This window comes from Alosa pseudoharengus, unplaced genomic scaffold (assembly GCF_046254945.1).
Source record: "Alosa pseudoharengus isolate Yale_2024_CS ecotype anadromous, Long Island Sound unplaced genomic scaffold, YU_APseudo_1.1 YU_APseudo_1.1_scf_3, whole genome shotgun sequence".
In the NCBI taxonomy this organism is placed as follows: domain Eukaryota; kingdom Metazoa; phylum Chordata; class Actinopteri; order Clupeiformes; family Clupeidae; genus Alosa; species Alosa pseudoharengus.
The window spans coordinates 24,904,087-24,932,086 of record NW_027468718.1 but is presented as its reverse complement, the minus strand read 5'-3'; the positions used below and the strand labels follow the sequence as shown (position 1 = coordinate 24,932,086).

At 45.4% G+C, this 28,000-nt stretch overlaps 2 protein-coding genes across 3 annotated transcripts; one reads left to right on the top strand and one right to left on the bottom strand.

The window, feature by feature from the left end:
* Positions 1-22,607, top strand: hibch (3-hydroxyisobutyryl-CoA hydrolase). Of its 2 annotated transcripts, XM_076263698.1 has the most exons (14): positions 1-102; positions 560-602; positions 708-839; positions 951-1,035; positions 1,183-1,263; positions 1,382-1,434; positions 9,327-9,405; positions 16,140-16,285; positions 17,269-17,355; positions 18,436-18,494; positions 19,460-19,541; positions 21,380-21,499; positions 21,701-21,734; positions 22,088-22,607. In XM_076263698.1, the coding sequence occupies exons 1-14, from the start codon at positions 71-73 to the stop codon at positions 22,201-22,203; spliced, it is 1,149 nt and encodes a 382-aa protein (XP_076119813.1). In that variant the 5' UTR covers positions 1-70; the 3' UTR covers positions 22,204-22,607. The 2 variants fall into 2 exon arrangements, with proteins under 2 accessions (XP_076119813.1, XP_076119814.1); XM_076263699.1 differs by lacking the exon at positions 21,701-21,734 and having other exon boundaries at positions 22,088-22,177.
* A 1,398-nt stretch (positions 22,608-24,005) lies between these two features.
* On the bottom strand, positions 24,006-27,347 carry akap19 (A-kinase anchoring protein 19). The gene is made up of 2 exons (XM_076263696.1): positions 27,154-27,347; positions 24,006-26,134 (listed from the first exon to the last, which is right to left on the bottom strand). The coding sequence occupies exon 2, from the start codon at positions 25,906-25,908 to the stop codon at positions 25,636-25,638; it is 273 nt and encodes a 90-aa protein (XP_076119811.1). The 5' UTR covers positions 25,909-26,134; positions 27,154-27,347; the 3' UTR covers positions 24,006-25,635.
* Between the last annotated feature and the right edge of the window lie 653 nt (positions 27,348-28,000).

Sequence of the window (28,000 nt, the reverse complement as noted above, 5' to 3'; positions counted from 1 at the left end):
GCTCTGCTCGGAAGATAAGGGAACACAGTTGGCTCACGTTGGCTCATTGAAAGGAAGGCAAAGCACCACAATGTCAATAACAGTATTGAAATCAGCGTTTAAGTAAGTGTGCACCTGCATGTAATTTGTGATTTTGGTAAAAACACGTCGTACTGCAAAGCTGTCAAGCAAAGTGAAGGACAGCTCCTGCAGGGCAACTGCTAGCTAGCCTAGTGGTGCCAAAATCGTCTGAAGGCATTTCATTATTAGCCTACTTCATTGAAACAATTGTTAACTAAAGACTTATGATGCCTGCTGTCGTCAGAGTATTGCTGTAGGACTGTTGTGAAGTAGTTGATTAGTGTAACGTAGTTGTGCCACATTACCCTTAACAGGCCTATTGAAGGAACGAGGAAGAAATGGCAAATGTAGTCTTCTGTCACAATAATACATTGTTGCCAACTATATCTGGCGTGACATTGCATACATATGGCGTACAGCTCTATCAACTGAACCATGTAGGCCTACTATGAATTTGAATTAAAGTTACTTTTCTCTGTGCACAACTTACCACGTGTAGACTGAGGTCAATCTGCAGATTGCAAAGGATACGAGGTCATATGGTAAGTGCATGTAATAAAACCCCTTGCATTTTGACATCAACCTGTGTCATTGCAACAGATGTGTCAAATTGTACATTGATGTCCCATGCTTTTATTGCTTGCCAGATGTCCAGTCATGCTGGATCTGAGGTTCTCTCAGAGAAAGTGGGTAATGCTGGAGTCATCACACTGAACCGACCCAAGGCCTTGAATGCACTCAATCTCCCCATGATCAGACACATATATCCACAACTAAAGGTGAAAGGGGTCTCATGCTACACTCATTGTGTGTGAAATGCCTGTGTTGATTAATTGATTGCCAGAGAACTTTAGAAATAGGTCTAATCTTAGTTCTAATTTTTTCAACAGAAATGGGACCAAGACTCAGATATCGACCTTGTGATCATCAAAGGGGCTGGAGGAAAAGCTTTTTGTGCGGGTGGGGACATCAGAGGTAAGACCTCTAGCTGAATGAGCATCACCGTTCATGTGTATCTATTAGTGCCATACAGCTGTGCCAAACAGATGGTAAAGTGTTGTCCATGCTTAGTTAGATTTGACTTTGTTTGTTATTGTTTACCTTTGTTTCCTTTCCTTCTAGCTGTAACAGATGCAGGAAAAGTAGGTGATCCACTTGCTCAAGATTTCTTCAGAGAGGAGTACATACTGAACAATGTGATTGGTGAGTTTGTTAAGTTCAAAAAAATAATTGGATAATAATAAATAATTTAGTGTTGCATTATTCTGTTAATGTTGGGTCCTTTGATGTGTCTTAATTAATTATGTCTCCTCTGTTTTAGGTACATATACGAAGCCCTATGTTGCCCTTATTGATGGAATAACGATGGGAGGAGTAAGTAGCACTGGCATCATGTTTTTGACTGTAGTTCTGTAGTTCTCCGTAGGACCTCTAGATGGCACTCAGTGTGCATGTAATCAGAAATCCTTTGGCAGAGCGCACCAAAGGAGATCAAATCCTCAGCCAAGCATACATGTTTTCATTCATTGCAGTTAAGCTGTTTGGGGGAAATGGGTGATGCAAAACATAGGCTCTGGAGCCTTCCCTCTCTCCTATCTAAAACAAGATGGCTCCAGACGGTGCTGGCTGCCTCTGATTTGTCCGCTGAATTTGAGGAGCTCTCTCAGTTCATCAGCTATCGGAGATTGGAGGACTATTTTAATTGGAAGTTCAGAGATAAATCCAGCAGGGATTAATGATAGCATTCTGGAATGACATACTACCAAGAGCTGCAGTCACGCTAGAGCCGATGCTGATGCGCTCAGCTCTGCAGCTGTGATGTTTGGGACTATTGTGAGTGGGGTCACACTCACACTAATTATGTGGTTAGCGTAAAGATGCTTGAATTTGGGTCAGTTGTGTGTTTATTACTTTTTAAAAAATGTCTGTAGTGAAGAGAGATTGGGGGTGTGGGTGTTGAATTTAGTGGATAGTTGTTTCAGATAGGTCAGAATTATTATTTGGCTGGCACACAGCGAGTGTGCATGTGACCTTTGTATAAGTACTAGTGGTGACCTGTGACATGGCTTAATCCCCTCACAGCAGGCCTGCAGGGGGCAGCAGTGAGTTGTGTTTGGCTGGCATACCCTCACTAGTTTCCTTTGAATTAAGACTCAGATGGCCTCTGATTGGTCAGGATGTGGAGTGACACAGGGGAGAGTATGTTGCTATCATACTTTGATTTCTCTCTCTCTCTCGCTCTCTCTCTCTCTCTCTCTCTCCAGTAGACCTGTCTAGAATTTGAATTGAATCCTTGCTTCCATATGTTCCCAGTGACACAAGCATTTGCTTGCTGCTGCAGTTTGGAGCACAACTCTATGAGTGCAGTTTGCTTGATTTGTAGGACCCCTCTGCCACTGCTCACCCTGGAAAACACACTGGAAAACACACACGCCTGCCCCACTGAAAGCAGCCTTTTTTTGTTGTTGTTGCTGTCTGTGTGTAACGTCTGATGCGCCACAGGAGAGCAGCCCTCTGGTTCTGTCAGTGCTGTTTGTGTTGCTCGTTTGTCTTCCGTCCCCCTGGCTGTGCAGTGGTCAGGGCGAGGTGCTCGTGTCTGGCTGGCGCCGTGAGAGCGGAGAGAGAACGTGTAGGTGGAGGAAGCCGCCAGCTCCAGTCCATCAGTCTGTCAACGTGATGCTTCACCTACTCACTGAGCTGCCAGACTCGCTTGCATTCAAGTCCCCCTAACTAATAAGCAACAGCCTCTTAGGTGGAGTGTCCATAGATATAGATTTGTTTCTCCTGTCATATATCGTGTTACTGCTGTCCCTAAGGGTCTAGACACTGTGGAGATGGTTAGGCAGGACCTTTCTGTGCAAAGTCTGGAGCCTGCACCCAAACATGCATCTTTTTTGCAGCAAGGCTCAAATACAAAATGAGGTGACTGGTTGCTCAAACACATCAGCCTAGATTTATATTTGGAACATTATTTAGGCCCTAAATCTTGGGGCTGTGGGGGTTCAGAGTGTGAGACGGGGGCGTGTTGACCGCTGTCGATGTGTGACAAATGGGGCTGGCCCGGAGGATACACAGCCCAACTTTACCCCTTCAAAGTTTAGTGAGTTATTTTAGTGAGCTTCATATGAGATGGGAGGCTGATCATACGGTGGTTTGTTGGGGTTACAGACTCCTGTTGATCTTATTTTATTAAGGGTCAGAACAAATGGCTTTTGCGAAAGAAAAATGCCATTTCTCAGAAACAAGCTCTTGGCCTTTTTCAGAGAAGGAAACACATGTGGAACCCTACCCTTACATCATTCACTGACTAGACTGAGAGGCCCACATTTGAAGAACTCCTGGAATGCTCGATGGGCAAAGACATGGCACTAGATAGAATCATACTTGGCATAGAATCACTAGATAGAATCATACTCTGTCAGAAAGTTTCTCAGAAAAGATGCTAGACCCTTTGATCTCCATCACTCTTCCGCTGTTGGAGATGGAAATAACGGTTTATTTCTAGATCGCTGCCTCTCTACACATGGGTTTTTAAATTGAACTCCAAGTCACTGGAGAATTTAGGGTTTTTTTTCAATGCATATTTCCAGCATGGATAAGGGAAGATTCATGCAGGGAAAGAGATTTAAATTCCGTGAATGACTGGAGCCGGGGCGTGGAACAGAAGCTGATGCGTGCAGACCAGCTGTGTTCCCTGGTCAGCTGAAAACATCTTGCTTCTCTCAGTGATGAGGTCATAACTTAGACCTTTTGGCAGGACGCACCTGGATGCTCTCCAGAGCAGGTGCAGCTAACAAGGCTTACCTGTGTGGGCATCATGATGTGTGGCAGGGTAATGCATCAGGCAGAACAACAAGGCTTACCTGTGTGGGCATCATGATGTGTAGCAGGGTAATGCATCAGGCAGAACAACAAGGCTTACCTGTGTGGGCATCATGATGTGTGGTTGGGTAATGCATCAGGCAGAACAACAAGGCTTACCTGTGTGGGCATCATGATGTGTGGTTGGGTAATGCATCAGGCAGAACAACAAGGCTTACCTGTGTGGGCATAATGATGTGTGGCAGGGTAATGCATCAGGCAGAACAACAAGGCTTACCTGTGTGGGCATCATGATGTGTGGTTGGGTAATGCATCAGGCAGAACAACAAGGCTTACCTGTGTGGGCATCATGATGTGTGGTTGGGTAATGCATCAGGCAGAACAACAAGGCTTACCTGTGTGGGCATAATGATGTGTGGCAGGGTAATGCATCAGGCAGAACAACAAGGCTTACCTGTGTGGGCATAATGATGTGTGGTTGGGTAATGCATCAGGCAGATCTGGTGTCTGGTCACTCGTGGCTAAACAGCTGCAGAGCAGCAGAGAGGTGCTTTTCTTTTGCCATTTGGACAGTGTGCTGGAGCTCTTCCTGAGGTTTGACTCATGGCTTGATTGGTCATAGTCATAATCCAAGTTTTTTTTGAACGAAAGAAATGATATAACAAACAATACCTTGATGGCTGACATTTGTGACATTTGTGTTGATTTGATAAGCAGTGTTTTATCCTCTCTCGAGATAGGAGATTTTATTGGACCCTTATCAGCCAGCTAGTCCTTTGCACCAAGAACCAGGGCACACCTGCCTCAGCAAATACTCTTCTGTGCTCACATAGGTGCTGTCCTGTTTCTGTCAGCAGAAGGTCATATGTGACAGATGGTAGAAAGGGTGAGAGCCTGACCATTGTATTTAAATGACGATTACTTTGACCCATCCCTTAGTCCCTTTGGCTTTTGCGATGCTGTTAAATCTACAGATAGCGAGTACCATGTGTCACCAAGTTGCAAGTGTGTTTGTGCGTGTGTTTTGAGGTGATTTTGGGTTGTGAAATGAGGTCTGCTTGCCGCCAGGGACACAAGTCACAGCTCGCTACACACAGCTGCCTACCTCTTTGGAGCACTGGTCCCTGCCACTGAAGAGAATCTCCATATCTATCATTGTCATCTCCCTTCCTTTACCGGTACGGTAATGTGCGTGATAACATTGCCTGTTAGCACTGGACAGAGACACTCAGAATGCATGCGTGCTTGAGTATCCCCACCTTCAAGGTCCTCTACACTCTTGTAAGTGCAAATGTGGGTAATTTACATGGACAGTTCACTGAACATTAAGATAATGGCCTTATGGTCATGTTTGTAATTAATGCACAGAGCGGACAAGATTCCAGTGGTGATGTTCTGTTCTGAGCACTGGGTACATATGCTATCTTATGTAAACAGAGGTCTTGATTGCTTCGACCTGAAAAGCTTGTTGCCCTTATATGGATGTTAAGTGTGGAGTCTGAACAGCCATGGCCCTCTCTGAAAGTGGGACTGGGAGTGCAGCAAAATAGTGCTGAGGTCCCTTGTGCAGCTCTTAATCACCAGGCTCTCTCAGGCATGACGCTACCGCCAGGAGCAGCAGATAGCAGCAAGGCAGCACGGCAAGTCACAACCCCTTACACACATACACACACACACACACACACACACACACACACACACACAGCCTCTGTCTCTCTCTCTCTGTCTCACTAATAGACACACACACACACACAAACACACACAGCCTCTGTCTCTCTCTCTCTCTCTCTCTCTCTCTCTCTCTCTCTCTCTCTCTGTCTCACTAATAGACACACACACACACACACAAACAGAGACACACAGTCAGCTGTGACTCATTGCAGCTTTATTTACTGTTTGCTTGACCTCCTCCAGGAGACAACTCTGACACTATATTCTGCTCAGGACACATCGTGGCTCTGCACTGCTTTGCTTTGCTTTAAAGCCCTCCATCCTGTCTGATTATGCTGCATGAATGGCTGATTGAAGTCATGCCGTGCTCGTCCACAGACAGAGGCTTTTGTTACAGTAAATGTAAATGCTCTCACTGTTCAAACAGGGAGATTTTATCAGCCATTAGCGTCTTTCATGTCATCTTCGAGAAAACGGTTGGTGCTGTCTAAGGCAATGATGCACTTCTGGGTTACAAATGTTATTTGTGCATTTGTGCATTACTGCTTGCTTTCAGATACACAAGTGGTATGATGGAATGCTTAAAGTAACACAAAGCTAATTATTGTTTAATTTTTTCACCCATCATTACTTCCTTGTTTTCACATTTCCCATGAAGACCTTGTGATGTTTGCTCCATGTTCTGGTACCATGTTTGTTTCCAGCCAATGACCATCTCTGAATGGAATGTCAGATGGAAGATTTCTTCAAAGCTCCTGGTACACAGCGACCCATTTCCACTGCAGTGAAAGAGTCAAGATGCTCAGTGTGATGATGACTCGCAGATAAGAGATTTCTTATGTGAGATTCTTTGAACGTGGTTTGGAGGAAACTTCTTGACCACTTCAGTGAGATATTGCTTGTTGACAGTTGGTATTTTCCATTTCAGAGAAGAGGTCCCTGTTTTAAAGAGCTGGCTGTTACTAGGAGCTTGTAAATATCTTTGAGTGGTAAGAATGGTTTCTCTCCACCTGAAAACGTGTGTCATATGAACCGAACAGAACCAGACCGATGTTGCCCACAGTGCCTAGGACCAACCATTACCGTTAAAACATTTTATTTTCCACGTGTAAAAATAGAATGGAGACATGATGTTGCATGCACGTAAACAATCTGATTTCAATCTGATAATGCTCTGTACTTTAATTAAAAATGACATGTAGACATTTAGGGTAGAGGTAATTGTACTGATATCAAACTTAATGTATTGGACAAAATGTTTTTTCAGTGTTGGTTTCTTCTTCCGACCCCTCCACATCCATTTCTCCCTCTTGAGAAGCCCGCTCTGCATGGACACGCACCTTTGCTCAATTTTTTGCTCAAAGGCCTTGTTGCAGCGTCAGTGACATAAGACATGTGTAAGGGTGATGAATAAAGGGGAAAAAGCGCTCTGCTCTGCTTTAACTCCAGTGTGATTTGTACAAGCCTTTAAGAGCCTGCGGGAACACCGAGGTGTCCCTAAAGTAAACCCCGGCCGTCCATTAGTCACTTTATAAATCATCTGTCCACGCCGCTGAAAAAACATCCCAGCTCCAAGCTCTTGGCTGCTGCTCTAGGCTGATAAAAAAAGCGAGTAGTATCCTAAATCCCTATTAAAAATACTGATGTGAAATTAGCGTTGGGTGATGGAAGCTGAGTGCATTATGCCTGTTTTGAGCAGAAAGCCTTGAGAATCAGATTGAATGCTGTAGATTCTCTTAGACACCCACACAGTCACTATTCAACGGTTGAATTGTGTTGTAACAGCATGGGCAACACCACATGTGTGTGCGCCTGCCATCAACAGAGGCATCTGGAGGTCTGGGCAGTGTCAGCCATGGAGCTGCTGTTTAGTCTGCTCTGGTTGGCGACACTCACACGCCTGAGGTGAGCTGGAGCCTGAGTGTCACAGTTTATCCTCTCCCTCCACTCCCCTCCCGCCCCACTCTTCACACAGCGCAAGTGCCTCGAGAGGAGAGTAAAGATGACAGAGAACACCTGCCGGGAAGACATCGGAGCGCCTTCGCACTGTAGGTTACATTAAGTGGTTGATGCCAGTAATCTGTCATAGTTGTGCTTGTGCAATGTATACACTGAATGTGAAAACCCATGTACCCACCCACTGTGTAGGCCTACGATTGGCCACTGAGGGGTGAGGAGCAGATCAAGATGTGTTGCAACTCTCCACTTTAGCAGGACATTTTACATGCATTTCCCCGAGCGCCGCTGTTGTTGCAGGCAGCTCACTGCGCCGTGATTAGTGTGTGCTTCACCTCACTGTGTGTTCACTGTGTGCAGTGTGTTTCACTAATTCACGGATTGGGATAAATGCAGAGACCAAATTTCCCTCACGTGATCAAAAGAGTATATATACTTATACTTATTTATGACTTTATATTTCCATGGCAACAGAGAAGGAAAAAAAAGAAAAAAAATAGTAGCCCCATCAGTTGAGAGAAATCGCAACTTGGTTTCCAGTGGGGGCTTCTTACTGGTGAGAATTTATATGCATCGACCGGCGTATCGATCACCGTCCAGCAAGTGCTGGTCTGGCCGGAGTTGATACTGAGCGGGCAAATCCCACCTTAGGGACTTCCTCAGACCAAAGAAAAATCCTCAACTTATTGCTGTGTGCATCCCAGATTACTGACAGAGATGGATGAGGCTTGTGGTCAGTAAGGGCAACTTCGCTCTCCTAATGATCTATGAAGGTTGCCTGTCTCCCAGGGACGTTTTCCCAGGGCCTGTGCTTGGTGTTGCTTTAGCATCAGCTGTGGCTGGTTTGTATACGTTAATGAAATGAGGGGATTGTCTGACGCTGAGCTGTGATTAGCAATGCTAGTGTTCTGTTCTTCTGTGTCGTGCCCAGTTGAATGCAGGTTTACTGCCTGTACTCTGCGCACATAATCTTTAAATCTCTTGTTTACATGTCCTATACCCTATTCCCACTGTCTGCTGCTGTGTCTGTGAGTGCTGTGGCCCCTTTGGTGTGTCTTGTTCCTGCGTCGTGCTTTTCCTCTGGCGTGATGTGTGGTGGTGGTGGAGGAGGAGGGTGGTGCCGGCAGCGTGCCTACAGCACCTTGTGACCTTTTTCGAGCGCCGCGTTCATGGGCGGTGGCGTCCTTTGGCGGTGGGGTGACCGGTCGTGTGGCTGTGAGCCAGCGGGGTGGTGGCAGAGCGGGGTGGTGGCAGCGCTGGCGATGGGTGGGTCTGGGGGCGCCGCCCCTCCCTCCCTCCTGTCTCTGCCAGACACAGAGTCACTGCAGCAGCTGTGTGGAGCAGCCGGGGATACACTCTGACTGCAGGTTCCGACTTCTGGTGTACCGATCACTCGTCAGGAATGTGGGTCCGTGTTGCTATGACAACAGGGCCGGGTAGATGTGTATGGGAGCGGCCCTGCCATGTATTTCCCTTTCTCTCTCCCTCACTCTCTCTGTCTCTATCTATCTCTCAATGTCCTTCTCTCCACTCCCTCTCTCTTTGAGCATCTGCCCCAAGGCCGTCTCCCTTCATTAACCCTCGTGGTCTCCCTCCTAATACCCTCCACTCTTCTTAATTAACCGGGCAGAGCTGGGGGGGGGGGGGGGGGTCGTGGTGGCTTCACTCTCATCCTGCTGCCCTCTCTGGGTCCTGCCCATCTGCTGCCCCTCTCACTGCTCAGTACCAGGTATCGATCGCTCATGCCTCTCCTTCTCTCTCTCTCCCTCCCTCTCCTCCTCATCTCTCTCCCTCTCTATCACTCTCTCCTCCCTTAGGGCGTTGGCCTGTCGGTTCACGGACGGTTTCGGGTGGCCACAGAGAAGACACTCTTCGCCATGCCAGAGACTGCCATAGGTAAGAACTCTCCCTTTTTTCTCGCTCTCTCAATCTCTTTTCTCTCTCACTCTCTCTCTCTCTTTGTCTGCCTCTTCTTTTTCCTCTCGCTCTCCCAATCTCTCTTCTCTCTCTCTCTCTCTCTCTCTCTCTCTCTCTCTCTCTCTCTCTCTGTCTCTGTCTCCTCTCACTCAGCTCTGGTTTGTGGCCAGTCTGGTGTGCTGGTCTGGCGGCATTAATAATGCAGGGGGCGTGATAGCACACTGGCTCAGGCCTCAGGAGAGTCTTGTCCTGGAGCCGGAGCCCAGCGTGAGTTGGGCCAGATGCATTGCATGATGGGGAAAAACTCCTCGCTGCAGAGACGGAAGCGACATGCAGGGGCCCTGGAGGATATCTAATCACTCTGGGATTAGCACTATGGGTGTAAACAATCAGAAGATGTTTCAGATGTTCTAGCATTTTCAGCCAACTTGAATGCTACTACCACAACTGAAATGAATTGGTTAGAAATGTATAGTGCTTTATGTATTTAGGCCAAAGTAAGCAAGCAATCCTCTGACTGATGGCTTGTGAGTGTAGTGCTTCTGGGCTTCCTTTTGGAGCTCTTTGTTTTCCAGTCTCATTAAATAGTAAATGGGTAGGATGTCCGCATTAGCAGTAGAGTTGCTGACCCCCTTCCTCAGAGAATTAAAGCCTTCTGAACTTTTCTTGTTAGCTAATCATAAAACCCAACAGATGGGCTCTAGCTAGAGGTAAGGAAACAATTAGTCCTACACTGTTTGTTGTGTAATATGGAGTCCTTTAAACCCAAGGTCATAATCATCAGACAACTACTCGTCCGCAGAATCTGGAGCTGAAACATGTCCATCATTCAACAATCGTATGTTTACATTCATTATGAACATGAAGTCTTGTTTGTATTGTGTTGAGAGGCACAAGTTAGGCGGTGCATCTGCCACCCAAGGTCTTCTGAACAGAAGGCATTCAGATGTTCAGAACTCCTGTAGTGGACTGCATGCCACACACTCACTGGCTCATGCCACGCTGACATCCGCTCACGCCCACATTCACACCCCTCTTTCCACCCCGACAGTTCACTGTGTCTGCTGGCCAGCTATGTCGCTCTCAGGCACTGCTCATCTGAGGGACACGCCATGTTGGATTTATTGTCAGGCCTGTGCAGAGATTTATTGAGGGCAGATTGCTTTTCAAGGGGAGTTGTATGACCCACTGAAGTAGTCCTTGTTGGGCATAGGAAATATTCACAAGTACTATATCCAATTGATAACCACACAAATGCTCCTTTATTGTGAATATGAACTTTTAATATAATTTTAGCTGCTTGAAGCAAAGATTGATCTATTGATTGAATGTAAGATGTCCTCAATCGACTTGTTTTTGTAGAGTTTTCGGAAACTTTGTAGCTTCCCTGGTGCATATTGACAGTTCAATACATAGTTTTGACTTTGTCATTGGGGGCCAAGCAGCGAAGCTGTGAAGGCACCCATTGTGTTTCTATGTTTTCTTATTATTACGCTTCCGCCATTGAAGTCTATGGCAGCCCATAGAACCGTCTGGTAAAAAGTTGTGAAATTTGGCACACTGATTGGGGACAGTCCAATGATTAATTTCACCAAGATTCATGCCAGCACCTCGAGCGCTCTAGTGCCACCAACAGGCCTAAGTCGGATGTGCATTCACGCAAGTAACTTTTGACCCGTATGGGCGTTTGTCAAAAATGAGGTATTGTTGGAATCCTTGGACCAAGCAGAGTTCAACGCACCCTATGACGTCAATTCCAAACAGGAAGTGAGCTCATATCTCAGCAACCCATTCATCTATCATAACCAAACTTAATACATGGCCTCAGGACCCAATCAGGGGGAGGCTCAAGAAATCTGGTGACCTTTGACCTCTAGGGGGCGCTGTAATTAAGAAACATGCCTTTTGGCCTGTAGCTGCAGTTGTGCTTAGAATTAAAATGCACTAGTGGTGTCTGGTAATACTGTTGGAGGTCCTTAGGCCGACCCAAGCCAACTTGTGATGTCATCGTAATTGATTCGGCCGCCATATTGGATTTAATCAAAAACACGTACAAGTTTTCGCAGGTCACAAATTTCAGCGGATCCTCACCAAAATTGGCAGAGACCATGTTCAGACCATGCCTTATCAGTGCATTGCTTTTTGGAACAATTGACAGAAGCATTCAACTGTAACAGCCAATTGAAATTTGTGGCGAAGCCGTCAAACAGGAAGTGACCTCATATCTCAGCAACCCTTGCATGTATCAAAGCCAAACTTGGTGCATTGACTCAGGACCCAATCAGGAGGACGCTCAAGAAATCTGGTGACCTTTGACCTTTAGGGGGCGCTGTAATTAAGAAACATGCCTTTTGGCCTGTAGCTGCTGTTGTGCTTAGAATTAAAATGCACTACTGGTGTCTGGTAATACTGTTGGAGGGCCTTAGGCCGACCCAAGCCAACTTGTGATGTCATCGTAATTGATTTGGCCGCCATATTGGATTTAATCAAAAACACGTACAAGTTTTCGCAGGTTACATATTTCAGCGGATCCTCACCAAAATGGGCAGAGACCATCTTCAGACCATAACCTATCAATATATTGCTTTCTGGAACAATTGACAAAAGCATTCGCCCGTAACAGCCAATCGAAATTGGTGGCGAAGCCGCCAAACAGGAAGTGAGCTCATATCTCAGCAACCCTGCCATGTATCATAACCAAACTTACTACATAGATTCATGACCCCATTAGGAGGACGCTCAAAAACTTTGGTGACCTTTGACCTGTAGGGGGTGCTGCAATTATCAATATTGCATTTTGATCTGTAGTTGCCTATGTGTTTTATTGATCTTTTATTTTTTTATGTGAAACTGATGACAACATGTTCCATCCAGTTCATTCTAATGCGTGCGTGCGTGCAAGGGTGGGGCGGGGCAGGACCAGGTGGGACGGGCAGGGGTGATTAGGTGGGGGGGGCTGGCTGGCGGAGGCGGTGGCAATACTCAGCCCTGTTTCAGCCCTACAAAATCAATATATTGCTTTCTGGAACAATTGACAAAAGCATTCGCCCGTAACAGCCAATCGAAATTGGTGGCGAAGCCGCCAAACAGGAAGTGAGCTCATATCTCAGCAACCCTGCCATGTATCATAACCAAACTTACTACATAGATTCATGACCCCATTAGGAGGACGCTCAAAAACTTTGGTGACCTTTGACCTGTAGGGGGTGCTGCAATTATCAATATTGCATTTTGATCTGTAGTTGCCTATGTGTTATTGATCTTTTATTTTTTTATGTGAAACTGATGACAACATGTTCCATCCAGTTCATTCTAATGCGTGCGTGCAAGGGTGGGGCGGGGCAGGACCAGGTGGGACGGGCAGGGGTGATTAGGTGGGGGGGGCTGGCTGGCGGAGGCGGTGGCAATACTCAGCCCTGTTTCAGCCCTACAAAATCAGCTATGTTTTGATGTGACACTTGTTGAAAGTGTTGATCACAGGTGTCTGCTGAGTTCTATCTTGTCGCCGTGGCTACTCCGGCCTATTCTGCTTGGCCCCCTCATTGCTGCTTGCAGCTATATTTCTCGTTTGAAATTCAGTCATTGTCATATGCTACTCATCTTCAAAATGCTCCATTGGGCGCTGATGTTTAATTGTAAATAGTGGACGGAGAAAGTCTGCCATCAGCAGGACACGGAAATTCATTGAAATTTAACATCAGTGACTTTTTGGGGTTATGTTATGCACGTTTTGCAGCAAATAAGAAAATATCCATGCATCACAAACAAATGTGAAAACGTTTTGTAATTTCTGCGATCACAGAATTACAAAAAACTGGAGGGATCGACTCTCTGTCTGTTTGGGTGTTTGCTCTGTGAGCAACCCAAAGCTGTTGGACCCGCTCAGCTTTTTTGATGTTGTCTGCAACAGTCTTCTTGTATTATTCATGGATATTTCCTGCTTGCCGAAACACGTGAAGCTCAGACTCAAGAGCCAGTAATTTGCTGGCACTCAACAGAGCATGTACAGTAGTTTGCATCGGATCTGCTCGTTTTTAAATGCTTCTGCATTGTCCAGATTTATCCTCGCACCATTTGTTCTCTAATGTCATAGTGCTCTCCAATGAGACAGATGTCTGGCCATTTAGAGCACTGCATTCTGGTTAAAATTGACCTGCTTCGCATGGAGTGAAGTATTTTTTTTCACAGCCATGTCGTAAATCGTTGGATCTGTGACGAACGGAGTTTGTCCTTGACCTTCAGTGCCCTGTCCTCTCCTCCCCATCATTAGCGATGCAGGCCTGCGCCTCAGCAGTAGATGAGCAGCGGCGCCTTTGCCAGATCCCAGGGATCAGCGCTACCATCCGCTCCTGAACGTGATGAGCGGATGGTGCTGCGCATCACACAACTCTGGGCTCCTGCTCCAGAGAGAGAGGGGGGGGGGGGGTTGTGAATATGTGTGTTGCTGACTGGCTGTCAGTCATTTGGCTAATGCCATAAAGACACACAGCACCTCTCACTGTCCTTTAGCTTGAAGTAGTAGTAGGCTAATCCTCTTTGCCTCTGATTGAGCTTAATGGGCAGACTCTGCACAGACACCACGCTTTTCTTACTCAAAAATCTGCTAGTGAGTAGATCTTGCGCAACACGGTATGTTTGACTTTGGAGAGACTTTGTTTAGACCATGAAGATTTCAGGGATGATGCAAGAGAGAATTCCATGGAAGATAACAAGTAATTCATCTTTGCAAGTAGTTGTGTTGTTTTTGTTTTGGGGTTCGTGGCAGTGGTCATGTCTTGCTGAGCGGATGTCTCTGACTTTCACCTGAAGGACAGCGAAGGTCAGAGGGGTGTGAGGACTCCAGGAATAGCGCTGACCCATACATAGCTCCCCCACCCCACGGAAAGAGTGCATTGGCCTTATCCGGACCCCCTCGGACCACCTACTTCCCACCCTGATGACCCCTCCCCTCTCTGCTCTCCCCACACAAACCCTTTGGCCCAGATCCCACAGCAGCAGCGCCGTGTCCATAGTAATGCTGAGTTGGCCATTCAGAGGATTTCCAGCTTTTCTACACACAAGGGCTGAGCCAAAAGCGGGAGGACAGGCATGACGCCCCCCCCCCCCCTGTCCTCTCTATTCCCTCTGTCCCCTCTGTCCCCCAGTGCTCCTGGGTCCCTGGTGTCATGGCTGCCACAACGGTGAAAGTTTCTTCTGCTCGGCGTCCTGATTTAATGTGGCGAGACTGGGGATGGCCAACTGGGTCGGGTGAAGTGCGCTGGAGGCACAACGCCTCCTCTCATTTCCTCGCTTCCTTCCCAGAATAATATGCGAAATTTAATTACAGGATTATGCCCTCAAATGTTCTGTTTCTGAGATGACGTGTCACTCAGATTTGCTGGTGCATTAGTGTCAATCATTTAGTAATTAATTCAGCCTGCGTGCTCTGAAGGCTTGACCAATGCCTAGCTCTCTTTTATGTCATGGCAGTTGTGAACCAGAATGTGCTAACTGTTGACGCGAAAGGCGTAGAGACCCACCTCCTCCCTTGCCTATTGACTAGAGGCTACACTGGGTCGCCAGACACTGTTCTGCACTTTATATCACATGGTGTGAACTCGCTCGCTGAATATTGGGAAGAGAGTGGACCAAAATCCTCCTGGACAATGTGCTCTCCATCTGTGTTTCTGTTGCTTACAGACCCCAACCCCCACTGCCTTAACCCCCTCCGTGGTGAGATTAAGGGATTTTGGTGTCTTAAACTGTCCCCATGGTGGTGGGACAAAGCAAGTGGGCGAACAGCGCCCTGTAATCTGCATTTATGATATTACATTTTCCAGCACAGAATCAGGTCAGCAAGGCCTAATCCTCTGTCCGCTACCCCCATCCCAGTGCCACATCCCTCCCTACTGTGCCATATTGGGAGATATGGTGTTATTTCATGGGTTTTTGTTGTTCTTTTTTGGGGGATAGGAAAGGGAGGAGGGAAACCCCCTGTTCACTGCTCAAAACTCATCGGCTCATTTAACAATTTGATCTTCCAAGAGTGTTATATTTTAGCATTCTATGAATCAAATCCCGTAATACGATGATAAATCGCATTTGAAACATGAGAATTGAACGGGCCACTTGTTCAGTCCCAGACTTCCATTATGTAACAGCCAAAACCCCATATATTTAGCATCATAGTTGCGGTGTTTGCGTAAATAGATTTACAGCTAATTGGTTGACAGAGTTATCCTTTTTGTGGTAGCTCTGGCTTCTAATGGGCATCAGACATGAAATTACTGGAAGGTCGACCACATTGTCTCCATTAGTTTCTTTAGACGTCAGTGAGCGCTTTCTTTGCTGGCACAGACAGACTCTGAGAGGGACATTCCCTCTGGATGACTGGAAGACGCTGGCTCTCTGGCTCCCGCAGTCTCCTTAGTGATGTGAATGAGACGCTTGCTCTATTTATCAGGAATGTAAACCAGTAGGAGAAAGGATGCCCCAAGTATGGAGCTTATTAGGATTTTCTGTAAATGTTATTGTTGGAATCAATCAGTCTAAGCTGTTGTTGAAATTGAGGGGCCTTGCCGTATGAATTTGATTATTTGTGATGTTTACTGTTTCAGGGTTGGGTTCTTTTGTCTGGGGAAGCAACGCTTCACGAACAACCACCTCTCACTTCTGGATGTCCCATAACCTTTGTCTTTGACCTCTTTGATGTATGTATATCTTTTCACTTTTAGGCCTGTTTCCTGACGTGGGGGGTGGCTACTTCCTGCCCCGGCTTCAAGGCCGACTGGGTCTCTTCCTGGCCCTGACCGGCTTTCGCCTCCGAGGCCGGGACGTGCTGCGGGCGGGCGTGGCCACACACTTTGTGGAGTCAGAGAAGGTACGTCACGGCTCTGCTCACGCCGAGAAGTGGGCACTGCCCAAGAACCATCCGCTGAGTCATCTGCAGCCGGTGCCAACCGATGGGGCGCTAGCAGCCCATGCCAGGACCTAGTCAGGCAAAAGTTGCGGCACTGGCTCTGTTTCCATGCTACTGAAGGGGGAAAAAGCGAGTGAACGTCCCAAGAACAGGCACTGCTGGAGCCAGAGTCATGCAGTGATAAGCCAACGCAGCAACACTGGTCAAGGGCAGCACACCAGGCAACAGCAGCAGGACAGGTCACCCGTTAGCAGGAGAGGGGGTGTGTGTTCAAACACAAAGCCAGAGGCCATCCAGAGAGTCCAGTGGAATGTGTAGAATAGCCCTGGACAGGGCAACTAGAGAGTCCAGTAGAATGTGAAGAATAGCCCTGTACAGGGCATCTAGAGAGTCCAGTAGAATGTGTAGAATAGCCCTGGACAGGGCAACTAGAGAGTCCAGTAGAATGTGTAGAATAGCCCTGGACAGGGCAACTAGAGTCCATTGGACAGGGCAACTAGAGAGTCTAGTGGACAGGGCAACTAGAGTCCAGTAGAATGTGTACAATAGACCTGGACAGTGCAGACCTTGTTCAGTTGAGTTGTAGTGTAGACTATCACCATGAGCAGGACCAGGATAGTGGCTAATGGCCTTCATGTCCTGATTATCATCACATCTATATAGTTTGTCATTACTGCATGCTACATACAGTACAAGCTCTTTCCGTCTGTAGCTTCACTTTTCTCTCCATCTGTTTGTGTCCACCCACTCCCATGTCCATTTCAGTCATCCTGCCTGTCATGTCCATGTTATTTCTTTGTCTATCCTGTAATTCAGTTGACTTGTTCCATGAAAAGACTGGATGTGTTGGAACATCTGTACAGGTGCTGTATTGTAGTGTATTGTAGTGTATGTGTGTCCACAGCTGAGTATTTCCAGTTGACGGTGATGTACTCTCCTTACAGATTGGTGCCCTTGAGAAGGATCTGGTTGACCTGAAGTCTCCCTCTATGAGTGATGTGGCTAAAGTGCTGGACTCATACCAGCACCAGGTAAAGATTTAGACGTACTATATACTAAGTTGTTTACCTCATAAATGGATATTGGATTTGAATATATCCATTAGTGGTTTGTAGTGGGTTACACTTTCCAGTAAGGATAGTGTGGGTCTAATGTCTGTTTGAGTCTGTATATCCTCATCATGTCTACACAATTTAGAGATCAAAGTACAGTGCTCTGCTTGGGGGTTTTATGGAGCTATTGTGTAGAGTAGTTCAGTTCTCCTGCTGGATTTGCCCTGTCCAGGGGTGGATGGCTCCAGAGGGGAGCTGGACAGGACTGCAGAGCAGACTAAGCTCCAACTCAGTGGAGCCCTGCACCAGGCATTAGCCTGAGAGGGCCACCTGCAGCTAAACAGCAGCCCTATGAAAATGTGTTGGGCATTGTGTGGAAACCCCCTTTGTAAAATAAAAAGGCAGGTCCTTAGATTTGCCCTCTGCCTTTTGATTTATGAGGTCTTATATGTTTATTGCTTTGTAGATGTGTGCTCTCTGGTTGTATATCCAAGAGCTTTGTTCTTTTTTTTCCATGTTGAAGATTGTGTGTTATCAGTGTAGGTGGACTGCAGGTCACAGCATGATCTAGTGTAATGAAATAAGTCCTGTATTTGTTTATTGTCTCATGACCAAGCTTTTTCAGGCACGCCCAGTATATCCTGGGAAAGGCATGGTGTTCTCCAGACTTTAATGCTGCCCACAACAAGATGGCATGAGTAGAATGTAAATACACAGCACTTTTGTGATAGGGGGCCTTGGCAGTACCAGTTGAGTTGGACCAAGGGCTCTGTTTGATTGTTTGTGTTTGTGTTTGTGTTTGTGTGTGTGTGTGTGTGTGTGTGTGTGTGTGTGTGTGTGTGTGTGTGTGTGTGTGTGTGTGTGTGTGCCTACAAGGTGACTATATAAACATGCTGCCTGTGAGGGGTTCGTATTCAGAGAAACTCCTCAGCAGCCTCATCACATTAGAATGTGGAGGAGGGCAGTGGTCAGTGATCGAACGGTACTGAAATGGTCAAAAATGTCAAGGCCAGTGAACACACACACACTAAAGAGCTGACCTGTATGTTTCCCCTGTAGAGTGGACTGGATGCAGACAAACCCTTTGCCCTTGAGCAGCACATGGAAACAATCAACAGGTATGATGATGCTCTTTGTGCCATGTAATTGCCCCCTGGGGATGAATAAAGTGATTTGAATTTAATTGAATTTAATTGAATTAAGATAAACTGTCACATTATGTTTGTCTATTCCTGATTTCTCTCTGCTCTCTTTGCTTTAAAATAGTTGATTGCCTGATACAAAAAGAATGGAAACTAGGAGAAATAGCAAATGTTCAACATTTTTAGATGTTACAGAATAAAGATGGATACATAATGCAATGTTTTTTCTCTAATAACCTAAAATCTCCACAGTCAGTGTAGAAACCCCAGTAGATACCCTGCATAGTCCAGCAATATCATACGTCTTGACAGACACTTCAGCATGAGCAGACTCACAAAACAGCCAAATTGCACTGTGAAACTAGATCGGCTCAAGGGAAAAACAGACTGACGTCAGCGGATGGTCACACTCCAAAACTGATTGGGCATGCTAAATGGCTCGCCACAATCTAGTGGGTTATGGGGAAATCTCACAACACAACAAAGTCTGAGGCCTGTTCCTTCCTGCTGGCCCTTAGGTAGTGCCATATTTGGAATACTGTATGTGCCATTACTCACAAGTTCAAAGAACAATCCACTGATTGCTGTTCCCCAAACAAAGTGCATGGTTTATCGGTGTTGATAAGCATTGTTCTGTTGCCTTAGGGGAAAAGTCTGTCTTATCAAAGTTTGCTTTTTCAAATCTCCTGGTACAGAGGGCGGCGTGTGTAACTGTGGCTGGGTTGCAGACCTAAATAATTTATGTAAACACTTCTGTGACATTTGCCTCTGTGCTTTCTGGTGGATTTCACATCTCAAGATGAGTTGCAGATTAGGTTTGTGTGAAGCATCACATCGCACCCAAACGTGAATGTAGTTTGGATTGCTGTCGGCAGTGTCAGTCAATCATGAGAACATCTCCTGGGTCCTCTCTAGCTCACTCTATTGGTTTTTCATTGCAGGCTGTTTGATGCTGGCAGTGTGGAGGGGATCATTGAGAATCTAAAGAAGGATGGCTCCCCATTCGCTAAGAAGCAGGTGGAGGTACGCATTGAGAAGAGAATGTCATGTAATGATTATCTGATGGAGCAATTAAACCGCCCCTTGTCTGTTTAAAGCATCCCAGACTCTTGCTCGCTCTCCTGTCACCAAGTAATGTTAACATGGATGGACTGTATATTGATGTGGTTATGTCCGTCCTTGTTTTAGTTTCCACAAAGCCCAAGAATGTAAACAGGTGTATGTGTGGTCCACTTTAGCTTCATTTGTTTGTTAAGGATCTCTGATTCACCAGCATCACAGGTACCACTTTCAGCAGCACATGCACCACGAAAGTGTAAATATTAGTCATATGCAGGGGAAGGGCACCAGAGAACTAAATGCACCACTAGATACCTAATAGTCTCATAATGTCAGCTGCTGTCAACTGCTCCAGCACTGTGCAAAGGTTTGACCCCCCCCCCCCCCCCTCTTCCCCATTAGTGGGAGCACATTTGTGATGACCGTCTCATTAAAAACGTAATAGTGCTGTGTAAGCTCTTAATAGGGTTAAGCTTATCCTCCCGGCTTAAGCAAAGGTGCTGAAAAACACCTATGTTTGGTGCTCACTGTGAGGTAGGGTCGCCATGAAGGTCTGAGAATGGGTGAGAGAAGAGGCAGAATGGACAAGGTCAGCTGGGTTCTGTTTTTCATTGACTTTTCAAAAAGCCCTCTGTTGTGCTGCTCCAGAGTTGCGTAATGTCGGCTGAATTCAATTATAAAACATTAGCGGAAGAAAGCCTATTTGTGCTCGGACTTGCCTCTCACAGCATGGGGATGATGTGCAGAACGTAAAAGAATCTCTTTGCAAGTGTTGGTCTGTGAGCCTACTGCAAAAGGCAAAATGGCTGACCCGGCAACGGTCACCTTCCATTGAAAAATGCAAAGTAGCAAGTAAAGTCAATATTTGATTGTTTCAGAGAATGTATGAATTGAACATGTTATCTGATAAACTGACCAGAAGACGCATATCTGCAGAAGTATATTTTGAAATGAAATAGTAGCAGTCAACAGTCTTTGACTGTTGTCTGGTGGACAATATTGAATGACGTGTCCACGTACAGTAAGAGCGGTTTAAGGGTCATCCTAATGTTGACCTCGCTGCAGGCTCCTTTTGTTTTGATGATAAAACCACAAGGTTGAGTGGAGCTCAGGGAGGTGAGAGGGAGGTGCGGTGGCTGTGCAGGTGGGCTCATGGCCTGCCCAGCTCAGCACGTCTGTTGAACCTGGCCATCCCAGACCTATTATTACGGGCTAGCTGTCTCTGGCCAACCCCATCAGCTGTTACAGCAGGAGTGGCTTCAGAGAAGTGGAGGAGAGTGAGGGCCACAAGGTCTTATCAAGATCTCCTGCCCATATGCATATGCTGATGTCATCATATAAGCAGTTAGTGTCATGCAGTCCCGGATCTACGCCTCAGGGGAAGGCAATTATGATGATGGGGATGGACATACTGTACCTTTTTAATGAGGTTAAAACTTAATCAGGTCCTAATTACCTCATAATACTTAGTTAATTCAACCATATTAAGAATCTGGTCAGGTGTCTTACTTATCCCTCCAGTGTTACTGATTACCAGTGAAATATGAAAGCTTGGATTAGACCAAGATCAACATTAAACATTGATATATTCATAGATAAACATCATCTTCATAAACATGGATCTTCACTTAATACGCCTTTAAATATGTGCATTTGGATTAACAATTGTGTGTGAAATGTTCTGTGTATTCTGGTGATCTGACCATCAGCATTCCTTAGTGGCAGTAGATGGGAGAGATGTGATGGCGGCCAGTTTCTTTCTTTTCACTCTGTTTGTTTATGTTTGTTTTGTCTTTACACAGACTCTTGCCAAAATGTCTCCCACATCCATGAAGTTAACTCTCAAACAGCTGGAGCATGGGGCCTCCATGACCCTGCAGGAGGTGCTGGTTATGGAGTACAGGCTGACCCAAGCCTGCATGGTGCGTCTCAGTCCCCCTCCCTCCCTCCAGCTTCTCCCACTGTCATCTTTGGATATTACGTGATCTCTTCATTGCCATCACAGATTGCTGGAGTGTGATTGTTGAAGTGTAGATGTATTTTGAGGGTACATCATATGCTATTGAAATGAGCCTAATAGTCCTTGTTAATTGAGATGTGCATGTATCATCTCCTTTTTACAGAAAGGTCAAGATTTCTATGAAGGAGTTAGAGCAGGTAAGGTGGTCATACTCTTTACAACACAAAAATGTCATTTATGAATATCATTTTTGGAGAGGTTACTTTGACATAAAGCAATGAAGTCCCCCTTTTGTACTTAATCAAATACCACAGACAAAATTGCAACCAGCATGACCTTCTAAGTCATGAGTAATGAGTCATTTTTCATAAACAAGGAAGAATCTGTCAGTTTTATTAGTTGCGAAAATCGTCAACAGTCGTCAACATAGTTCCATGGATTATCTGTATCCAGACTCTTTGGTTTACTGCTGTAAATGTGTTTGTATCCACCCCCATGCCTCCACCCCAGCCTTACTGATCTGTCACTCCTTCCACTTCTAAACGCACAGTTCTGATTGACAAGGACCACAGCCCCAAGTGGAAACCAGGCACCCTGGAGGAAATCTCCGAGCAGTCAGTGGAGGACGGCTTCAAGTCCCTGGGGGAACATGACCTCAAGCTGTAGCACCATTGTCCTGGCAGGCCCCCAGGGGTCTTTATCGCGCAGGCTCTCCCACATGCCACCCTCACCGTGGCCTTTTGTGGTAGTGGGCACAGAGTGCCACAGAGCCCTCTTCTGTGCTGATGGTGGCAGCTCGGAATGAGACACTACAGTATGTGCCACATGATTGGCACACATCCATGCAGACTCACCACTCAGTGCTTTATATTTGATTGATACTATTTGCTGATGTTTTGTAAAAAATATAGAAATGGAGTTTGTGGTCTGATTTACTGAATCTTTCTGTTTTTAATTGCATTCCTATGTCCTCACTAAAGACTATTTTCAAGGTATCTGACATGGTCTGAAATAGATGAACTAGTTCAATGAACAGTTGATGAACAGGCTTAATAAAGAACTCGGCTTTAGATGTGTACTCAGTGTTTTTTTTATCCTATTACTTGTGTTGATCAGCACATGCAGTGGCATTAGAAATGTTTCCTGTTCTCCTTGAAACAGACATCAAGAAGCTGTGGGAAGTCTCTCACATGTCATTTATGAATATCATTTCACCTACAAGGCTATCAGTCGGCACTTCATCAGTTCTGGCAGTTCTTCAAGGACACAGGAACCACTATAGTGTTTCAAGAGAGATCAGAGGCATTGTTGCAGTATGTCACATGCTCCTTGAAACCTTTAGCAAATAAGCGAGGGAAATACAATCATCGTACTTCATTTTATGATTCAGACTTTATTGCCTACTGCATCTGATGTGTAAATTGTCAAGCGACAAAATGTAATCCAAATACGACAGGTAGCTGAGGATGTTTAAAAGCTGGGGGTGCAAATGACATCTGATGTTGGTCTCAGGCCAGCTAATTAATTGATCCACAATGTAAGTCAATTAGTAGTTCCCTTTGAGCAGCAAGATAGGAGTCGATTTAATGATTGTGATGGCCTTTCTTTGGCCCTGCTGGTGGAGGAATTAACCTGCCGTTTCTACCCCTGAGATCTCTGTGGGAACCAAAGCCATATGACATTGCTGTATGTGTTTGTTTACATTGAAGGTTAGCATATGAGACACAAAATACCTCAGAGAATGCAATTATTTGATTCTGTCCTAGTAACATTTAGAAGAAATAATAAATAGAATTCGAAAGTCAGAGAAATGCATTTATTTCAGGTTTATTGGCTCTGCATCGTTTCTCCTCTGGAATTATTTACAGATATCCATGGCTGTGGTTTGGCCAAAGACAAGTAATAGCCATCTTTATGGATGTTATGCTACAAATGGAAACAACAGTCTGAGAAACCCTCTAGAGTTTCTCCTCGGTCAGGAGTCTGGTCAGCACCAGTTGGGTAATCAAATGGCCAGGACCTTGAGAGAGATCAATATGGGGCCGCATATGCAATGTCACTCAATGTGACATTTGGTGTACAAAGGTAGACTGAACCTGAAGAAGACCAAAATAACAGGGAGGATGTATGCAAATACCTCAAGTCTTTCCTTAGTACAGCCATGAGCTAAAATCAGTCAGATATGTTGCTCAACACGCTGTGATATTCATTGTACCGTGTGAGTGTATAGCACCTATTTACACAGTGTTCAAACTGGAATGCTCAACAGTTTTTGGCTAGTTACAGAACAGCAAATACACTGTTATCTTCCATTTGCACATAACAAATAATAATGCTTCTCATTGCAAAATATGTAAAGAATTTTAGTTGTTTTGCCTGGGTTGGTTAAATCTTTCTCCTGGTATGAGCAGCTGTCATGCAGTAGCTCTCTTGTTGCTTTTAGTAGAGCTGAGCGTCTGTTTATTTAGAACAAGCATATTTGCTGCATAGTGTGCAGAAAGGCCTCGGATATAATAACACATTTAACATTTATTAAATAGGATAATTGGTTTTTATTTTTCTTCAAGATTGTTCCCTTTTACACTATACAATATTCTACCTCTCACCAAAAATACACTGTTGGCAGTATTCCTTTTCGACACACCAGTCTGTTGAGACAAGTTAGCTTTAAAGGGCTTTCAGCACTGGCTGGCAAACAGTGACATCTCCGTATTTGCCCTCTGCACTTGAATGCTAAGTACACGTGGACTGGCAGCAGCTGTGTACCAGACCACACAACTTGGTGTGTTTGTGCTTGTTTCACCATTCATTAAGGGCACTGGCATGTTATGTAACTTATATCTAAACATGTTCACTGGTCCCCCAAGTGTGGCTTGTAGAATTTAAATAGCATGTGGGCTATTTTAAGGTGACATAAATTCTCTGAAATGCCATGGCCCTGCATACTGTACGAGTTGCATATTGGTTGCAGCAGCAGCAGCAGCAATGCTCCGAGGGTAACAACTGAGGAGGGTAATGTCTCCATCACCACCACAGCTGAACAACAGCAATTGCAGATCAGATGAGTCAAAAAGAAACAAGTCATTTGAGTGATCGCAACAAACAATATACTGTACAGCCAACAGCTTTATGTCCACAAGGACATCTTCCCTCAACAAAGCACAGTGGCATGTTGTAACCGTGGCAAACCGTGATTTGCGAGTTTGCTTTTTGGTCATAGTGATTTACCACCTCCTATCTCCACCCACAAGGACGATAACTGAGTTTGACAGAGGACCTGGCAAGGTAATAAATGTCTGTAGTTCACAAGTCCACAGCAAATCCCCAAAGACCCCATTACTGAGAAACCATGAACCTTCTGTTGCTGTGTCTTGGTAAGCAGATGGAAAGAGGATGAATGGGATGGGAGTGTGTGTGTGTGTGTGTGTGTGTGTGTGTGTGTGTGTGTGTGTGTGTGTGTGTGTGTGTGTGTGTGTGTGTGTGTGTGTGTGTGTGTGTGTGTGTGTGTGTGTGTGTGTGTGTATGCGTGTGTGTGTGTGTGTGCATGTAATTGTATCTGTTGACCCAAATGGACATTCTACACACTGACAGAACAGACTGATAAAACATGAAAGCTGAGTTGAGCCTCCAACTGTGTTTCCTCATCTGACAATTAAAGGCCAAGACTTATCTGCGAGGGCGAGTGGAATGAGGTGCAACAGCCAATGAGAGCCAAGCCAAGAAGCAGAAGCAGTGAAGTGAGGTGACCCTCCACGCTGGTGTCATGAGAGCATGAAAGATAAGCTGCCCTGCGATGTCTATTTGTCATGGTCAACAGACAGCCAGGCAGGCAACTTCAGACAGTTCCAGAAGACACACAATGAAAGGAATGGGCTGAACGCAGCCATAGCAGAGAAGCTGTTTCCTCTGCCCACAAGCACACAAGCCCTTTCCTCACTTTTGAGTGTTCCCCTCTTATGTTGAGCTGTGAAAATCCTCTCCCTAACAGGACAGCTGTCACATTCCCATCCAAGGGTCTGTGATGTGGCATTTCCCATCCCTCCGTTACCCTGTCTCCCCGAAATTCCACGTGTGTCCATTTCGGAGGGCCTGGTGTCGTCATGGCACATCACACTCTATGTAGGGGATGTCACTGTACCGGCTGTCCACTTCCGCCCACTGCTGCACGGCACGGGTGACTATCTCCTCGGAGAGGCGCTGGGCATAGTCCAGCAGGACTGGGTTGACCCGCGGCGAATCCTGTGCGGGCCCCGTCTCTGAATCCACCAGGACGGTCCTCTCTCCACCTTGCATCCCCACCTTGCCATCCACCCTCTCCACAGAGTTCGCATTCTGAGTGGGGTCGCTCTTCTTCGATTTGACGCATCCCATGATATAAATAATGTAGCATTGGGTGTCTGGAAGTGGGAGGCGGGTGGGGTTAGAGGGAGCAGGAGGAGGGCGATCTGTGTGTTTGTTCTTCCCGTGCTTGGTACCGGCCTACGCTGGGCTACGAGGAGGATGCTAGTCCAAGAAGAGGGATGCAGAAAGAGTCCAGACAAAGAGCCCTGCTCGTGGGACCCCTCATGGTCTGGTAGACTCCCTCTCTAAAAGGCCTCTGGAGAGAAACAGAAAAAGGGAGAGAGGAGATGACCATTCCTCCAAGGCCCATGTTCCCTAATGTAGACTGGCTTGTAAACTCAGTTTACTTTACAGAGGGTGCAACTGGTTGATTATTCATATAAGTCTTGCGTGTTTTGTTCTAAATCAGGCATGTAATTACAAATTGATTACAGATTAAGCATATCAACACACATCTCTTTTGTTTTTTAACTCTCCATATGAGATGTTCTACTACTAGTCTGAGCAAAATGAAATGCAATAATTTCAATGCACAGGCATTAAATAGATAAAAGTAATATCCAAATGGTTTACGCCGGATTCAAAAATATATACTGGGTATGCCAAGCTCACATTCACTGCGCGCATTGTGAAAGCAGACACGTTGTCTGGCTATACCCAAATAATCATTAATCAGGTATGCCAGTACAGTGAGCCTAGCTAGCTGGCAGTCTTGCACCAGGCGGTCGCCAGTAAAGGTAAACATGGACGCGCCCGTGCGTCAAGACATCCGGACTGACCTCTTGTTTAGGTTTTAGAACTAAGTGCTTATAATATCACTTTAATTGAGCAGACTTTCATTCGTAAACGATTTGCATAAATGGCTAAATAGATATATAGAGAGTAGTCTAGCCTGTCCTGAGAGTATATCAATGTAAATAGTAAAGTGTGCGCCTGTGGGGTTAATTAATTATGAATTGTTCTGACATTGCAACTGATTCCTCATTGTTTGTTGACAGACAATTGCGGAAACAACAAAATGGGCACTAACATCTTGTCAAGGTCAAAACTAAATGACACTAAATTACACTAAAGTCTATGGTCATTTAAATATTATGTAGCCTACGACGTCAAAACATTGACCTATTGCTAGTTTGGGTATATACCCTAGCCAAACGAGCATGTAAATATTCTCACTTAATGAATTCAATAATTGTAGACATAGCCTATATCTAAAATATTATTTCTTGGCATAAAATGCATCGTTAGACAAGATTGGTCAAATAGCCCACGTACCTTCGCATTGACTGTTTGGAAGAGATTTGATCGTTGGAATAAAAACATTAAAATAGAAACATCACAGTAGGCTAACGTATCCAAGTCATAAAATCCAAACGTCTACATTTGGGTTACTTTTGATAAGACAGCAAGCAGTAATCTCTCCGGATCACCAAACGTGTCTGAGGTCCTCCTGTCATCTCGCCTGCCGCACCAAATGACCACAGATGTTTCAGGACTTGAACTTGTGGGATAACTGAAGAGAGCAGTATCCATAGCCTACGTCAACCTACATCTGTGTTCTCTACACAGAGAAACGTTGTAACCCACATAATGCGTCCTGGCATGCACCTGTTCAGATTGTAGGTAGGCTATATTGCTGTTAAACTCTATTATTTATTTTATTTTTTTTATCTTTAAGTGCATTCATCTATCTGATATTAGATTAGCTAAGCGTTCCCAGAATAACGTTTTTATTTCTCAAGAGAGCACTAAAACATATGGGCCTTCACATTTGCAAGTAAGAGGCTTTAAATTTGTCACAAAGATCACAGACTTACATGACGCACATTATCTTTTTATAAATATTCGGCAGCAATTAAACCCACACTAAAGTAGGTTAAGGCATAAACCCAAAGAAAACATTCTAAAAGGTTCACTTTATTTGGACAACACTGCCCCCATGTGGTACATAGTGTGTAGCCTATAGGTCACATATTTTCAGTCCGGAATTTTTGGGGAAGACTATTATTTCGCAGACTCCATAAAATCTTTGTTAGTGCAATGTTTAAAAGTGACCAACCCACATGGATGTTTACTGTCAATTCATGCAAGTCAGAAAGATGTTGACTTGGGGACTTTTATT